Here is an 18,634-nt window from a genome sequence, read left to right as displayed (position 1 = left end):
ATGCCCTAAGCTACGAACTTGAGGTTTACAACAGGGACACTGAAAGAAAAGAACATTTCAATCATGATCTATAATGCTGATAAAACATATATTAAGAGGGGAGCTGAGCACTATTTTGATTGACTGATTCATCAAAAAGCCACATTATTATAGTGTTAGTATGCCATGCACCACATAAATCCTGAACACGCAGTTCATTATTTTAATTGGATTTTGTTTATCTGTAGGCTGTAAACTGGACATCAAAAAAATACATTTGAAAGAAGCTCTGAAGCCAGACTATATCTACATATTTGAAGTGAATGAGTAAGTTTCATCTTTTATGCTAATCATTATCCTATGATAATTAAAAGTATTAGGCAATGTAACAACATTACTTTTGTAACAAAGTATGTTAATTAATGGGTATTTAACAAAAGTATCCATACTAGTTTCTCCATTTAGCACTTTGATGGAAATATGTGTTTTTCTAACATATATAAATGGTTTATGGAGCTGCATGTCATTTTGCTTTCCAGAATGTTTTTTGTGGATGCCAGTGAGCCTGAAATAAGAGAAATCCCAGTATCTTTTGTTATCAAGGATGGAGTTAAACTAAAAAATGAAATAAATCACACTTTACATGAGGAAAAAAGTCCTACAGGAAATGTGGCAGAATATATAATTAAAGTTTATACAGGTGACAAAAGGGGAGCAGGAACTGATGCTAATGTGCATATTATTTTATTTGGGAATGAAGACACATCTGAAATATTTCAGCTCATAGAATCACTGGAACACAGAGATCCTTTTGAAAGAGGGAAGGTAAGTGCTGCAGTCATCTGATGTGTGATACTAACAGGTTAGGTGTAGGAAGGACCTTTAAGTAGTTGCAGACACCTATTCTGTTTTCCAAGGCATGGCTCTAACCCTCTTAATGGTTCATTAAAGCCGTAGGACATTGACAAATGTATATTCTAATTGACTCACTATAATAATAAGCTGTTTCAGGTCTTCTATCCTAAAAGAATTAGGGAACCTTATTCTTCTAAGGTATTCTAATTAACCCTGTGGCCTTTTGGCTTCTTGGGGCCCTTGCCATTGCCTCTGAATACATCCACTTTCCTACCCAGCCCTATGTTCCTAAATGCAGATGATAGGGGTCAACATCATCTGCATTTATGAATGTCTCTTACTGCTGTGCAAACTTTCTGCTTGCATTTTCATATGGGGTAGAAATATCCCAACCCAGTAAATTGTAGCATTCCAGTTCATGAGAACAGATACTCTAAAGAGTCCTGAGAGGCACAAATAGCGATTGGCCATGTAACCAGAAAAACATAACCCCATGTATTGCACTCAGTGTTTGATGTCCATCTTACTCAAAACCACATCCAGTTCCTTGATTCCAATATGATAAGATAAAAATCTTATCAAGTGAAGGCTTTGCCCAAGTAACAGGACACTTAACTTTAATTTATAAAAAGAAGAAAAAAATTAATCCAGCAAATACCACACAACCATATAACCATAGAAACATTATCCACCACAGGTTACTTTGAATCACTTTGTGGTATCAAAATGATCATTTTGGCTCTTGAGTTTCCTGTGTAACAGGCAATAAATACACTAAATTCCCCGTATTGTTCCATAATATACAGTTGAACTTTCATTGATCACAAACCTCTCCTTTCTTGAATTTGCCGTGTCTTCAGCTAAGCTGCCTGTCAGTATCATTTGGAGGATCTTCACTAACTGTGATATCTTTCACATATAGGAAGTTCATGGTGGTGGGGGAAAGCTACTGATGCAAGCACAAGGAGGAAAGAACAGGGTATACTGTTTACTAATGAAGATGTGATACTATTGAGCAAGTGTTATGGTCCATTGGAAGCAGTTAGATGGAAAAACTATGAGCAATTCAACAATGTCAGTTATGGATAGGTGCCAATGAGGTGCCCTTTAATTTCTTGAGTACTGTTCTAATGAAATAAAAATCTGTTTTCTTTTCCTATAATTTATGAACAAGTATATATTCTGAGCCAAATGTGGAGTACTTGAGGGGCATGACAGTGAATAGAATTAAAATCTCTTATGTTTATGTTCTCAGAGGCACATTTTGTATTATAAATCAAAGGTAATAGAAAGTACCATTTCTTTATCTTGTTGCCAAATTCTAATGCATCAAGGAGAAACATCTCTCCTGTCTATAGAAACCAATAAAAAAGGTAAGAATCATTTGACTAACTTAAGAAATAAATAATGGGTGTTTAAAGGAAGACTTTCATTAGTAATAATAATGCATTCCTTCTACCAGTTACCTTTATTTTCTTTCATTCAGTTACCTTTGAATGAATCAAAGAACAGAGCTAGGCAAACCTAGTACATTTGAGACTTACTATTTTCTAATTGTTGCTTCTTTTTTTAAATTTAAAGGTTGATACCTTCAGAATAAAGACAAAAAGTTTAGGAAGCCTTCATTCAATTGAAATTGGTCATGATGGGAAAGGAGTTGGTATGTATCCCTAGATATATTTTCAGTACGTTTGTAAAAGGTATAGGTTGTTGTTTGCAGCCGTATTGGTCTAAGGCCAAACTCAAGCAAGGTTCTTTGGGTAGATGAGCTACCTTTTATTAAACCAACTAAATAGTTGTGAAAAGGTTCTTTGCAAGCTTTTGGGAACAAACAGCCTTCTTCAAGAGTTGGAAGACTCTGCTGCTGTTATGAGTTCTCCAAGATAGAAAAGAAGCTAAAGTAAACAAGAAGTCTGTGAAGATGCAAATGAGTGGAAGTTTGGAAGACAAAGGGAAGGGAGGAGGGAAGGGAGGGAAAAGTGTGAAGGAATGCCAGTAGTCAGCTAAAGGCAGGTTACCTGGTGTATCAGTGTTGGGCAGGTTGTAATGTATCATAAATCCAATGTCCATATTAAGTCCATGATTTTTTTTATCCAGTAGTTTTATGAAGTGAAGTTCATAGGCTCATCTATGAAAGATGTTTTGTAAATTCCCTTTGAAGATTAGAACTGAGAGATTGGAGCTTGAATGATTGTCTTGTGAGAAGTGGGCACCCACAGGTAACTGGGTATTTTTGTCTTTGATGGATTTTTGGTGTGCGTTCATTCTGGTACACAGTTGTTGTTTGGTTTCTCCTACATATTTTCCATCAGGGCATTTGGTGCACTAATGAGATATATTACATTTCTAGAGATGCAGGTGTAAGATACAGGAATGGTGATGGTTCTGTTGTGGGATGTAGTTATTGTAGGACTGGTGGAGATGTGTTGGCAGGTTTTACATTTCCTGTCCTGGCATCCATTTAGTTGGTTTGGGTCATAGTAAGTTTGCTTCTGGTCATGAGGTTAGCAAGGTTCAGTGTTTGTTTAAAGACTAGGCTGGGTGATTCTGGAAAGATCTCTTTAAGAATTGGGTCGTCTTCTACTATGGGTTGCAATTGTTTGAGGATTTTCTGTATAGGTTTTCCAGAAAAGTATGTTATGTCATAACTAATGGTGTGCGATTTGTAGGGATTTTCTTTTTCTGCTGCAGCAGTTCTTTGCATGGTATCCAGGTGGCTCTTTCAAAAGTGTAATCTATCTTTCTGGAGGAGTGCCCTTCTTGAGTGAAAGCCCTATTGAGATTTGTGAAGTGACAATCGTGGGTGGTGCAAATTTGGTGGTATTGGAGAACTTGGCTGTGAATTACAGCTTTTTTTTGGTGTGTTTAGGGTGATTGCTGGTTCTTTGTAGATGTATATGTTGGTCTATGGGTATCTTGTATATGGTGATTTATATTTTACTGTTTTGATTATTGATCATGGTGTCTAAAAATGAAATGTTGGTGTTGGAGTATTCAAGAGACAGCCTGACAGAGGGATGATGGTTGTTGAATTTGTGACAGAAATCAATCAGACTGCAGGTTTTTGGTCCAAATGATGAGAGGTCATCTATATATCTCAGGTATAGCATGGGTTTGATGGTGCAGTTCTTGAGGAATTCTTCTTCCAGGTGAGCCACAAAAAGTTCGGCATATAATGGACTTAATATAGACATTGGGTTTATGACAAATTAAAAACGGTGTGATATCTAACACACCAGGTAACCTAACTTTAGCTGACCGTTGGCATTCCTTCACGCTTTTTCCTCCCTCCCTCCCCACTCCCCCATCTCTACCTTTTGTCTTCCAAACATCCACTCATTTGCATTTTCACAGATTTTTTGTTTACTTTAGCTTCTTCTCTACCTTGGAGAACTCATACCAGCAGGAGAGTCTCCCAATGCCTGAAGAAGGGCGTTTCATAGTAGCTAGGGTCAGGAGGGACCTGAATAGATCATCTAGCCTGACCCCCTGCCACAGGCAGGAATGAATGCTGGGTTCACAAGACCCAAGACAAGTGATCATCTAACCTCTTTTTGAATTTCCCCAAGGTTGGGGCAAGGACCACTTCCCTAGGAAGTTGGTTCCAGATTCTGGCCACCCTAACTGTAAAATATTGCCTCCTGATCTCTAACCTAAACCTATTCTCCATCAGATTATTACCATTGTTCCTCATCACCCCAGGTGGTGCTGGGGAGAAAAGGGTGCTTCCTATTTGCTGATGATCTCCCCTGATGAGTTTGTAGGCAGCCACCAGGTCCCCCCTCAGCCTCCTCTTGCTGAGGCTGAACAGGTTCAGGTCCCTCCGTCTCTCCTCATAGGGCCTGTCCTGTTGCCCTCTCACCAAACAGGTGGCCCTCCTCTGAACCCTCTCCAGGCTGGCCACATCCCTTTTGAAGTGCAGCGCCCAGTACTGGACGCAGTACTCCAACTGTGGCCTGACCAGTGTCGCAAAGAGGGGGAGCATCACCTCTCTGAACTGGCTTAAGATGCATCTTTGGATGCATGACAAGGTATGGCTGGCCTTGCTGGCTGCAGTCTGGCATTGGTGGCTCATGTTTATCTTGGAGTCAATAATGACTCCAAGATCCGTTTCCGCCTCTGTCCTTTCAAGAGGGGAACTCCCCAGCCTGCATGTATGCTGTGGATTCCTTCTCCCAAGGTGCAGCACCCTGCATTTGTCTACATTGAACCCCATCCTATTCTAATCTGTCCACTTTTGTAGTCTGTCTAAATCTAGTTGCAGCCTCTCTCTCCCTTCAAGTGTGCCCACCTCGCCCCACATCTTAGTGTCATCAGCAAATTTGGACGGCGTGCTTTCAATCCCCTCACCCAGGTTGCTGATGAAGATGTTAAACTGTGTGGGCCTGAGGGCTAAGCCCTGAGGGACCCCACTGCTCACATTTCACCAGGTTGAATACGACCTGTCCACCACTACTCTCTGGGTGCACCCCATCAGCCAGTTTTTTACCCGTCCAACTGTGTAGGCATCAATGCCACAATCGCTTAATTTATTAATGAGAATGGGGTGAGAGACCATGTCAAAGGCCTTCTTAAAGTCTAGAAATACTACGTCACACACACTCTGTGCCCCAGCAAATGTGTGTGTGTGATGCATATCCTGTCACCCCCTGGCACCCGTCTCCCTCTCTTGATTTTCACTAAAATTGCAAGCGTTTGTGCCCAAAAGTTTGCAAAAAACTTCTCCCCAATTACTTAGTTGGGCTAATAAAAGATATCACATCTACCCAAAGAACCTTGCCTGTGTAAAAGGAACAGTAATTTTAAGCATCTGTTTGAAATTTGGGAAGGGATTTCAACTAAGAAGAAATTAGCTGATAAATCCATTGAGGTCAATGGAGCTACATTAACTTACAGCAGCAAAGGATCAAGCCCAGGATTTATTAAATAAAATTGTCTTACTCCCTGAAAGTTTATCTTTACATTTATTATTAGTACATAGCTAGGAGAACTTGATCTTGAATTCATTATTCAACCCAAAATGCTATTAAATTCATCCAACTTGTTTCCATGCTTAGGCTTGAGCCCTAAAAGTAAAGACTAGATCTAAACATTTTCAAGCTTTGAAGTATTATCTAGAAAGACAAAGAGTGAATGTTAGCATGTGTTTGTTTAGAAGCTTAAGTTGAAGACAAATCACACCAGAGGGAGAACACCAAGGCATACATAACTATGCAACATTAGTATCTGTGTAAGCTGGCTTAGCCTGCTGGCTTTGCAAGGGAATTCATTCCCTGAAGAGCTCCTCAGACAGCCCCATAAAGGAAAGTTCAGTCTTAAGCAAACAAAACAAAATCTCTGCTCTGCCCTGGACACTAGGAGGGGAGCTGTTTTTGCTTTGCATAGCAACCTGGCCCCTCCTTGCATCAAGCTGTTCCTTTTACAGTTTGCTTCCTCCTCCTCTTGCTTACTCTTTTGGGAGATTTTAAAACTCCCAGTGGGACATTCTCCACTTACCACATGTTCCACTGCTGGGCTCAGTACCGTAGCAAGGAGGTTTGGTACCCAGAGCAAGCCCACAGTGGCAGCCCGCCTTCACCATGTGCCCACAGATCCAGGTGAGCACACAGCCACCCATACTTGCCCAGGAGTGCATGCAGTGGCGGGATCCACCCCCCTTCTCCGCACCCTCCCCACCAAATGAGCCACTCACAGCTCTGTCCCATGCCCCGCCCCAACTGGGCAGCACCTGTTGGTGCCCGGGGGGGGGGGGGGTGTCTAGCTACTCACTTGCTACGGTACTGGCTGGGCTTTCTTAACAGGGCTGTCTATTCCTCTTTAAAGGGACAGACTTTCCTGTTACAGTGTGATTCAACAAGAAGTCAGTGAAGTAAAGGAAACAATGTATTGGGGAATATAATATCTTGAGTTTGTATTGCTTAAAAAAGAAAAATATAAACATAGAATACAAAACTGGAATCTGAGGACAACCTGCAGTTTGTGGTTAAGTCTTCTGATTGTATTGAGATATTTTAGTCAGATAGCTTAGTTAAAACTCACCTCTCTGGTGCTTTAATAAAAAAGACAAAATAATATTCATCTAACCACGAGGAGGTGTCATGGGGGAGTTACCATAATCAGGAAGAACTGGTTAGAGTGCTGAAGATGGAGATTCCTGATGTTTCAAAGGGTGGATATTCCCCACACGTGGCTGTTATATCTTTAGTACAAACTAAAAACTTGCAATAGTTGTTTGTATTGTGTTGGCTGTCACTGCCCAGACCTGATGAAGGATGTCTTGCATTCAAAAACTTGCCTAACTCTGTCCTAACTGTACCAGTTGGTCATATGAAATATAACACCCTAGGAAATCCTTGCCATAGTTGATGAGAAATCTTAACAATACAGTACAGCCACGTTATAAACGCATTTAACTTGTGTGAATTCAACTTTATGTGGGGGGGGGGGGCTTCAGTTTGCTTCAGTATGCTGCAGCAGTGGGAGGTTTTGGCAGCGTGGTGGTGGCCCAGCGGCATGCAACCATCCCCCCCACCACCCCGCACTGCTGCCGGCCTTACAGCTCCAAGCACGGCTCCACGGTGGTGGCGGGAGTTTTTGGAGGCAGAGGCAGTCACCGCTAGTCAAATCGCTGGCGATTTGACTATACGCGATTTTCACCTTACGCTCTGACCTCATAACCTAACCCCTGTGTAAGATGCGACATGCCTGTATTTGAAGTCTTCACATTTGTCAGTGAGATTGTGCAAAATATTGTAAGGGTTTTTAATCATATTTTATACACTGTGCGTTTTTCTGAAAATATAATGAAACCATTACATTTTAGTTTATTCCTGACACACACAAATAATGCACATATAATGTCAGCCAATATCAGCATTGTCCCTAGTTAGTTTTCACATGCACACATTAAATCCTTCCTGAGTCAAATGCAACACCTAAAAGCAGCAGCCAAGAATGTAGTGTTTTTATTGACTACAATAAAAACCGTGTTTCTATTGTAAGGGTAAATGAAACAAAGCATGCTGTGGCATAAATTAACTGTAGTACAAGAAGACAGATACCTCAGTATTTAGCAAAACAATCCCAAAAGACAGAGATTTATTTCCCAAAATGAAAGTTAGAAGGATATGCTTTCAAAATCTATTGTGCAGAATTCTGCACTTCAGAAAACAATGCATTCCATAATTACCTGTTCCTCTCATAGGTCTCAGCTGAAATTCCATTGACCTCAATGGAACTGAAGCACATGCTTAAAGAAAGTATGAGATCACTGACCTGAACAGGAATGATTTTCTGAGTCAGGACCATAGCTACAGGGAAATAATAAATAATCAAATTCACCAAATAGCTTAGACAAATCTAAACCAATTAATTAAATGAGTGCCTGTGTGGAGGGAAGGTAGAGTGGGAGAGAAGAGGTGCTAAAAGTCTTGTTTTCCCTTTTTTCCCCCTTAAACTCAAAACTCTTAGTAAAACAATATTTTCACTTGTAAAGTCCATCTTATTTTTAATAGTTTTGGCATACAGTGGCCCAAAGACATGAGACACCATGTTACTATAATGACTAGTTATGGCAATGTAGCTCATTGCTATGCTGACGTAGTGACACTGGGCACAAACTGTGACACCACCGTTACTGCAGAGTAGCAACAAGCTACTGCACAGTAGCTCTTTGCTACAGTGCAGTAGGATGGAAATGACCTGTCCAGTGCCAGGAGTGTGCAGTACTGGTGGTTACTGTGCAGTCATTTATCAAGTCATAAATGACTGAGCAGTAACTGTCAGTACTGCGCAGTCCTGGCACCGCATGGGTCATTTCTGACCCTACTGTGCAGTAGCAATGGTTTGTACAAGGTAGCATCTCCTGTAGATGCACCCATTATATGCCAAAACTGTTGTAAATTCAATCTTTTTTTTTTTTTTTAAGTGAGAACATTGTTTTACTAAGAGTTTTGAGTTTAAGAGGGCAAAAAGGAAAATGAGGCTTTTTAGCACCTCTTCTCTTCCCCTACCCTCCTTCCCCATCCTCCCCGACACACACAGGCACTCTTTTAATTAATTGGTTTAGATTTGTCTAAATTAATGGTTGAATTTGATTATATATTATTTCCCTGCAGTTATGGTCCAGAATCAGAAAATCATTCCTGTTCAGGTCAGCGATCTCACACATTTTTTAAGCATGTGCTTCAGTTCCATTGAAGTCGATGGAATTTCACCTGAGGCCTGTGAGAGGAACAGGTAATCATGAAATATATTGCTTTAGCAAGTACTAAAATGACTGTGCAGTAACCACTGGTACTGAGCAGTCCTGACACCTTATGGGTCGATCCTGAACCTACTGCGCAGTAGCAGTGGCATCATGGCTTATGCCTGCCGATGCTACGTTGCCATAGCAACAAGCTATGTCACTGTAGCTTGTCACTATGGCACTTTGTGCACTTTAGCAAGTACTGTATTTCAGGCTGTATAAATCAAGGTTTGGAGCCAAAATATTTACCTTTAAATTTCCACCTCAACTTATACACCGTATTAATACTTTTGGCCCCACCCCCACCCAAATGCCACCCCAGCCCAGCCCCAACCTGACCCAGCCTTCACCTACTAACTGCACCCCTGTTGCTGGAGGCCATGGGGCCTGGGTGCAGTCTGAGTATAGCCTATGGACCTTGACATCACCATGGAGATGCTGCTTGGCTGGATGCTGAGCCCAGCCCCATCCCCTTAGAGTGGTGCTGCCTGGGCCACATCATCTGAATGCTGAGTCCAGCCCTGTCCCCTGTGAGGAGCACCAGGCTCAGCACTTGGCTGGCACAGCCCCATCCCCTGTGTGTGCTCTGGGCTCAGTGCTCAGCTGGCGTGGCCCAGGCAGTTCCACTTTCAGGGGACGGGGCCATGCCAGCCAAGTGCCTAGCCCAGCCCCTTCCCCTGTGAGTGACACTGCTCGTGTGTTCACCCCAGGTGCCCAGCCCATAGTGAGGGTACACAGGGACCAGTATAAGTTGACCCCGTATTTCTAATCCAAAAAGTTAGGTCAACTTAATACACTAAATCTATGAAACTCCTAACTTTTTAGATCAGAAAAATGGAGTCAACTTATACACTGCATCAACCTGTACACTGTGAGATATGGTAGTACTTTAGCAAGTAATATTTTAGCAATTACTAAATGACTGCACAGTAACAACTGTGCAGTCAGGCACATGTGTAGATGCTCCCACTGATCATCAAAATTCATTAGACCTATACTGCATTCAAAGATAATATTTCACACTGGAGAAAAACAGCAAAATCAAATTTCAAGAATTTGTGTCACTGCTATGCCCTCTGCTGCATTCAGTCTACTAGCTATCATTTTCAGTGCAGAAAACTGATTTTAGATATAGTTAAAATCTAGGCAAAAATATCAAAGACTTCATTAAAACAGAAAAAGTTGGTAATATCTTGGTATCATGTTTCAGTTTTATTAGTTATACTGGATGCAATGAAGATAAATATGAGCCTCATAATGATTAGAAAATGAAATTAACAGCTTTTTCTATAGTTTATGTGCAATTAAGGTGTATTAAATGTTTGCTCATGTTTTCATTCTACAGGAAGTGGCTGGTTTCTGGATAAATTAGAAATAACAGAAGTATCTACAAATGAAATGTTTTGTTTCAACTGCAACAGGTCTATATTCTTTGGTAATATTTGAAATTTAGACAGCCATTTTCCTTTATAAAAAGTATTGCAAATTGTTCTTTATATTCTCACAATTGCTTTTAGAAATGCTCTGTTTTAATAGGGTTACCATACTTTCAGTTCTAAGAAAGAGGACACTTGCTGTGTGCGTGCATTCAGGGGGGAGGGGGAGTGGTATATGACTGTAAGGGGCAGTGATATGTTGTTGCCCGGACCCTGCACATTCTGTTGCCCCTCACTCCCAAACCAAAGCCCCTCCAGCCCTGCTGCTGCCCCTCACTCCCAACCCAGGGACCCTTTGCCCTGCCAGTGCCCCTCACTCCCAACCCACAGTACCCTGCTCCCCTGGGCCATGCTGTTGCCCCTCATGCCTAACCACAGCCCCTGCCCCTCCCCATCCCTGCTGGTTCCCCTCACTCCTGACCCACATCTCCTTGACCCACATTCCAGACCCATAGTCCCCCCACCTCTCACTTCAAAGCCACAGCTCCCTGCTCCCTCCATCTCTTGGCTGCCCCAGCCCCTGCAACCTTTTTCCCAAAGTGGGCTGCAGTCTACAACCCAGTCCCCTCCACAAGTTGCAGTCCCACACCTCAGAGTAACCAGATGCTGCTGCAAAAGGGAGAGAAAAAGGCAGGTGCTAGGACCCTGGGTGCCTTGTCTGGTGTGGCAAAGAAGCTAAACTGAACTTGGTAGGTGCTAGGACCCTGCGGCCATCTCCTCTGCCCCCCCACCCCCCCAGTGATGTAGTTCCCAGCTGCAGCCTGGGTACCTGGGCAGCTTCTCATAGCATCTTCAAGGCAAACTGCCCCCCTCACCCCACACACACACACACACACACACACACACACACACACACACACACACACACACACACCTAAGCTGAGCAAAATCCCAGACATCTGATCAGATTTTAAAAAAATGCCTGGATGGAGATCGGAGGATTAAAAAAGAGGACATGTTTGGGAAAACTCAGACATATGGTAACCCTACTTTTAATGCCTGTTTATCTGTTTGGTACAGGGGAATTGCATTTATTCAGATAAACAGGAGTACAGATAAATAGAGACCTTATGGAAGTTGTATACAGAGGGATCATAACCTAAATTTGGATGTTTACTTGGTAAACAAGGACTTGGATGAGAAGATTTCTAGTGTACAAGCACCCTAACCAGTGTCTAGTTGAAACAGTAAACTCTTACACATGTGGTGTGATATTCCCCACAGTATGATGAATTCTTGGCATCCTAAAGCACTACAAAGTAAACAATAAAACATTTTAAGGTGTGACTGCATCTAAACAACACAAAAGTATAGAAATTATATAAGTAATTCTGATTCTGTTAAGAGGGATGCACTCCATTTATCTTAAAAAACAGGACTGAACCAAGAAAAGCCAGTACTACTCCCGACTCTAAATATTTTTCTGAGTTTGAGAAATCCCAAAAATCACTTTTTTAAAACTGTAATAATATTAGGTCTTTTGCATTCTCCATTTTAGACCCTCCGAATGCAATTTTCAGAACTGCTGAGCACCTGTAAATGCTATTAATTTAAGTAGAGATTCAAGTTTTCAGAGATTCTGAAACTCAAGCCCTAGGGTCTGTATCAGCAAAGGGCATATCTACATTGTCTCCACAGTGTTTCACAGTGAGAGGTACACTGTTGAGAGGTAGAGTTCACCTACCCACTTTTGCTCTGCCAATCCAGGACTGAGACATCAAAACTACTTTGAGCCTCTCTCCCCCCTCTCCGCCGCCCCGCCCCTCCCATCACTATTGTTATTGCACAGAAAATCGGAGAACTCTGACATGGGGTGCCATCTGGGTGCCTTCACTGCCACATTTCCAGGTTTGTCAGGTGCTAAGCAGGAGCAGGTAGGCAAAGTATACTTCTTGACAATACTTTTGGGCATTGCCCAAACCTGTATGCTTATGTTCAAAGAGATTTAGGAATGGAACTACCACTTTAGCCATATTAATTCCACATTTACCACACTGTGGGCTTGTCTACACATGGCCCTTATAAGCAGGATTACCATAAAATCACCATTTTAAGGAGCATTAAGGGCACGTGTCCACATGTGCAGGTCTTTAATGTACCTTAAAAAAATGCAATTTTAGGCTAATCCCATCTAAATTTGATACTTGCTTAAAGCAAATACCAAATTTAGGCACGATTAGCTAAGTCACGTTAGGCCACATGTAGATCACATTAGCAGTGTGCATCAATGGACACACTCTGCATTAATGCACATTAGCATAGCAATATGTGAGCTAATGTGACTTAGCTATACGGACCAGAATTTAATGCACCTTAATGTGCTTTAGCACGTCTATGTGTAGACACGCGCCTAAACTGCCTGAATGCACCTTAAAAAAATGCATTCAGTTTAGGCACGCATAACTATCCATCTAGACACACCCTGTGATATCTCAAAACCCCTGTTTAATGGTCCCATGCACTAAGACGTAAGGCACTTAAATTTCTTATCGCCTCCTAGATACCTGAGCTTTTGTCAATGGGCATTCACAAAACTGCTTAAATCCTAGATCCTTTCTCAGACTCCTTTTTTGGAGCTATAACCTTTACATATATAATTGACTATTCATTAGTGGGAGTAGAGAGAGAGAGAGAGATACTCTACAGGCAGATATAGTTAAGGCATTCACTTGGCAAGTAGGTGAATCAGGTTCAAGTCCCACTCCAATGAATATGTACATATATATACAAAGTACAAAAGCTCTAACACATGAGTCAGAGAACCTCATTCCAGAATAACAATTAGCTTTGGGATAAGGTGTAGCAAGTCCAAGCCCTAAGGGGGAGGGGCCACATCTTCCTAACCCCCTAGTGGCTGCCTGGATTTTCTCCTTCCCTTACCTGCTCTGAGCTTTCAGGGGTGCATCCTGCCATCTTTCCTGCCACGTCTGGATGTTATAATTGTACTTAGAGACTGCCCCTAGAGGTCAGAGGGACTCTCTTCAGGTGTTAGATCCTTGTCTGGGCTTCAGCCCCCTGGCCTTAGCTCATTTTGCTCTAGCTGGGCCTCTCAACCCAAGGTCCACTGTCTCAAGACCCTAACTCCCCAGTCAACTCCAGCCTTGCTCTCACAGGCTCTTGACCCCTTGTCCCTTGTATCTTTGATGCACAATGCAGTCTTCAGTTGATAGCAGTGCTCCCCCAGGCACTGCCTTCAGATTCCAGCCTCTCAGGGTTCACAGCTGGACTTTGACCCTCTCAGCTTTAGCCCACTTATGATGCCCACCTACCTTTTGAAGGATTTAGGATCCAATGTACTAGGCACCCTTCTAGTGGCATTCTTCTGTGGATGTAGATCCACAACCTAGTCCTCCAGTTCAAACTTCAACACAACAAAAATATAAGTATCTGTGCCCAAATAAAAGGTTTCCCTTGACTCTGGGTCAGTATCACATTGTGATAACAAACAAAGCATATGACCAAAATACTTGGCTCTGCTTCCCAGTGATGCAGGGGCTTCCTTGCAGGTCCATTCCATAGGCTTAGTCCTCCCCCCTAAGTCAAATCCTCCATCCCCTGAGGCCTCAGCCCTCTAACCCCCGTTTTTGGATCAACTGACCCAATACTTCCTCCCCAGGCCTGTCAGTCACTAGCTGCACTGTACTGGCCACATCTGGGGCAGGCGGCCATTTCATTAAAGGGCCTTCTGCCCCTTTTAGTCACTCTCTTCAGTTCTCTGGCTCCCTCTCTCCTTCAGCAATGGGGTGAAGGCCTCATTACATAAGGGTATATTTTTGGGATGTACTAAATATCCTTGTTCCAAATTGGGGTCAGTGGGATTTGAAAACCATTTTTCATATCTTCCAGGTGACTGGCTTAACCGTTGTACTGTTGAGTGTTATGGATCAGATGCCTGTTTTGAAAATGGCATAGGCACTTAAATGCAGAAGAGGGTTCACAAATTCAAATCATAAGTGGAAGCAGCTATTCCTTTTCAGCCTGTTCAGCTATTTTAAAAGGCTATGGCTTAGGTCCCACTCCTCTCCTTGACTGCAACTCCCAAAAACCTTTATGCCAGTCAAGATTAGGTATGACTCCATAGTATTGCAGCCATATCCTCTCCTTCTCCTTGACACAGCTACAGAAGTGCTTGCCTCAGAGCCAGTTAATTTAGCTCTTCATTAACTGGGGAATCCTTCACACTTAGAGGTTTTTCAGCATCATGGTCATGCCAGAACAACAGAAATGGGCCAGAAAACACAAGAATATCTAGTTTATCAAACCTGCTTCACAAAAGGGCTGCAAGACTCTTAATTGTATTCTTAAAGGTCTTTGATGATTAAAATCTCTGCCTGTATAGTAATGTTACTATTGGTCTTCCATCAGCAAGTATGAATTGAATCCTGCTGCCATTGAAATCAGTGGCAAAACATACAGGGGCTTGTACAGGAACAGGATTGGGCCACTATGTAATTCTCAGGGTTCTCTGGGCCAGTAAAGAGGCATCTTTTAGTTCATTTTGATTCTTGGAACATAATATATTTTAACAAAGAGGTACTTGTTTTGTCTTAGATTTCTAGGATTTGGGCCACAAAATGAAATAATCTCTGTGATTTATGCAGATGTCATGTTTTCCTTTTGGCTCACTACTGCTTCTCTTTAAGTCAGTGCCAAAATTCTCAATGAAATCAGTAGGAGCAAAAGCAGGCCTATATCCCTGTCTGGTTTTTTTGTTTGTTTGTTTGGGGGGGTGGGGTTTGGATTTCAGATATATTGTATTGATTATGGGGTTTTATGTTTTTCCCTCAAGGTGGCTTGCTGAGGATGAAAACAATGGACGCACTGTAGTACGGCTTTATTCCTAGTTATATTTTTTAGGACTCAGATCAAATATGCCACGTCTTCAAATTAATGCTGATTTGATTTATTTGTATTTTTATAATTATGAAGGTACTGTAATTATTATGAAAGAATGTCAAAACAATACATTAAAACCTCAGAGTCAATTAAACATGTCTAATGTGAACACCACACTGCAACCCTACAAGGAGTGCTTAATAGCTTTGCACAATTGAACTGTAAATAAAGCAGAAATTCCGAGCTATATTAAGGCTTTCTGAGTTACATATGAGCATTTCTCATATAAGCTATATGTAGTAACATATTAAGCAAAACATCTTTTTTGTTATTTTTACATGTGTATGTTAGTCATATTCAACACTTGGGTAAAATCTATAATAATGTCAATATTTATTAAATTTTATATTTTCTTAAGATCACTTCTTAAATCACAGCCCTCTCCAACATAACCATGCATTATATTCCATTTCTCCACATTCATATAGTTAAATAACTATACCCACTGAAATTTGATGCATAAATATATCCCAGCCAAGACTGGAACCAAGAATCTTTAGATTCTTAGGCTACGTAATGAGTGAGAATCCTGAAACAAAGAATTTCTAGCCACTTCATTAGTGATAATCATCACATTGCAATGTTTATCTTGGGCAGCTCCCTGTGCAGTATGTGACTTTTGTGGATCTCTTTCTTAAAAGCCATTAATGCTTTTAAGAAGACAGTTATTTCTGTTGGCATCACCAGTGTTGTTTTTTCTAGTAGAGATGGGCCTGAAATAAAATCAAGAACTGAAGAACTCCTGAAGATTGGTGGTAAAGGCAATCTGAATATACACCAAGTTTTAGATGTGAATTATACAAATGCACCTGTCCCCTTTGACAACTGGCCCCAATCCTTGTTTTAAACACTCCTAATCTCAAACTCTGTTTTCAGATCTTAACTTTAGTGCTTAGGCCTCTCTTCTTTTTTCTTCTCCCCATAGTTTCCCTTCAGAGAGCCATCAAATTGTATGCAGTAAGAAATCACATTAAATGTTTATAACTATATGAATTAAATTCATTTGTAATGTATTCTGAGGAATTATTTGCATGTTATCATTTTAAAGAAATTATATCTTATATTCATAATCTCTCATTATTCTTTCAAATAAAGAATGTTGGCTGATAGTTTAATAGAAAATGAGTCCTCAATGGCTAATTTGATACAAGATCTAATAAAGAAATGTAATGGGTCCTGGCATTTGAGTTCTGTTTTTATCTACCTAAAGGTCATCAAACAGAAGACCTAGTATATGATGTGATCTGACTGAGCAAAAGAACAGGGTCAATTTATCTTTCCTAAAAGTGCTCTTTGTGCTTACATTGCTACTATACACATTGGAATTAATTTAAAATTGTATCCCCAGAGTGCACAGTTCAGTTACTTAGTATCAGTATTCATTACACTGAATCACTTTGTTGTGATCTATTATGTGATTTGTTTCATTATTATGTCTTTCATTAATAGTTTGTAATACTAACTCTCTTTGATGCCGTTTCTGATTTATCAAGTGTAAATGATGCCTTCCTAATCTGTTTTTCATTAGTAACTGTGAATACCTTATTTCAGCAGCTGGCTTCTTTATTAGAAAATGAGTTCCTTTACCTGTATTGTGTACAAACAAGGTATTGGGTTCAGTCCTCTGGGTGCAGGGGAACGCAAACTACTCCTTTCTATGTTCTCAGGGATAGCAACACTGCAAGGGATTCACTTCAAGGCTATGGTAGATACATTCACTATATTTCCTTGGGGGATTCCACCTTGAGAGGGCACCTTTAAATAACACAGAAGTCTAAGTAGCAGATGCTGCTTGGAAAATGTGCTGAGCTCGCATAGTTTAACACACGACTATTCCAAACCCTGCACTGGCTTCACCCACACAGTGGACAGAGCTGATTGACTCCAAACCCCTCCCAATTTGTAGTTGTGCCACTGTGCCTAGAAGTAGATCTGTCCCATGGTGTATTGAGTATTAAAAGAAATCACTTTCAATGTCATACATGAAAGTGATAGGTTAGAATAGAGTTAGAATTTAGTATGCCAAGTCAAGTTTTATAGTGCTCTGGGGTAGTATATTCAAAAGTGCCTAAGTGACTTAATTGTTTCAGGTTCATTAAAAAAAGACTGGTTCTTAGAAAATAAGTTCTTATTGAAAGTAGGATGTAGGCTCCTAATACTTAGATTCAGAAAAGGACTTAGGCATCACAAAGCTGAATATTACAGTGCCTAATCTAGGCAGTTGGCCACTTAATGGAATCCTGGGCCCCCGGGTTAAAAGCCCAGGATCCTCTACACAATACACTGGGACATACAAGCACCCAAGAATGTGCTCTACAAAGGCCAACACACTGCCCAGGGAGCCATGTAAGATAGTCGATAGGAAATTTAAAAGAGATAAAAGTATCTTAAATTCTGCTTCTCTCAGGATCAGTAGTATAACTAGGGATGGGTTGGGGGGACGACAAGCCCTGGGCAGTGATTAAGAGGGGGCAGTAGAACAGAAGTTGGAGAGGTGGGGGTTGGGATTGAAGCAGCTATGTTCCTATGACAGCAGCTTCTATCTTGGACCATATGGATAGAGGCTGGGAGCTTGACAGTAGTGTCAAGGAGGCTCTCAGGTCCTGGAAGATAAGTGCTGTGGAGGAAAGAAGCCAGGGGTAAAAACAGAGGGGTGCTCTCTATGCTGCCAAATTAGGGGGTTAATTTCTTCACTCCACATGGCATTTGGTAGTAAATTTTGTGGGGGCAGGTGTGAGGCTTAATCCCTTAGCTGCCTGGACTCCATCCTGGTATCTTCTCTCTATAGAGCTGGGGCCCTGCAGCTCTTGAGGCATGAGAGCCCCACGACTTTACTCTTGGGGTCCTGGTCCCAAATATGCTCTTGGGTGCCAATCCACTAATGTCCTCCCATCTTTGCCCAGATTGACAAAGAAGCTTGCGAGGCCTCTAGGTCCTAGGTGACTAACTCCAGATGGGAATGAAGCACCTCTTTCCACTCAGGAGGAGCAGCCTTAAACATTCTCCTGGAGTTAGGTGCCTAATCATAGTTTCATAGTTGGTAGGATCGGAAGGGATCAAGTCTGACCCCCTGCCATGGCAGGGTCAAACAACCCCAGCAAGGTGTTTGTCTAACCTCCTCTTAAAGACCCCCAGGGTAGGAGCCAGCACCACTTCACTTGGAAGTTGGTTCCAGGTCCTAGCCGCCCTGACTGTGAAGTAGTGCCTCCTGATGTCTAGT

General features: G+C 41.6%; 1 protein-coding gene across 1 annotated transcript in view; it reads left to right on the top strand.

Moving 5' to 3' along the window:
• RP1 (RP1 axonemal microtubule associated) overlaps positions 1–16,588 on the top strand; it is a 354,720-nt gene extending 338,132 nt beyond the window's left edge. Inside the window, exons 56-60 of the mRNA XM_059724092.1 lie at positions 228–306; positions 519–804; positions 2,416–2,494; positions 10,428–10,517; positions 15,308–16,588. Coding sequence (XP_059580075.1) covers positions 228–306; positions 519–804; positions 2,416–2,494; positions 10,428–10,517; positions 15,308–15,345 — 572 coding nt within the window. The 3' untranslated portion in view covers positions 15,346–16,588. The remainder of the gene's footprint in view (positions 1–227; positions 307–518; positions 805–2,415; positions 2,495–10,427; positions 10,518–15,307) is intronic.
• The last annotated feature ends 2,046 nt before the right edge of the window (positions 16,589–18,634 follow it).

This window comes from Alligator mississippiensis, chromosome 3 (genome assembly GCF_030867095.1).
Source record: "Alligator mississippiensis isolate rAllMis1 chromosome 3, rAllMis1, whole genome shotgun sequence".
Classification (NCBI taxonomy): Eukaryota; Metazoa; Chordata; order Crocodylia; family Alligatoridae; genus Alligator; species Alligator mississippiensis.
Note: the sequence above shows the minus strand (reverse complement) of the source record. Positions and strands in the feature narration are given on the sequence as shown.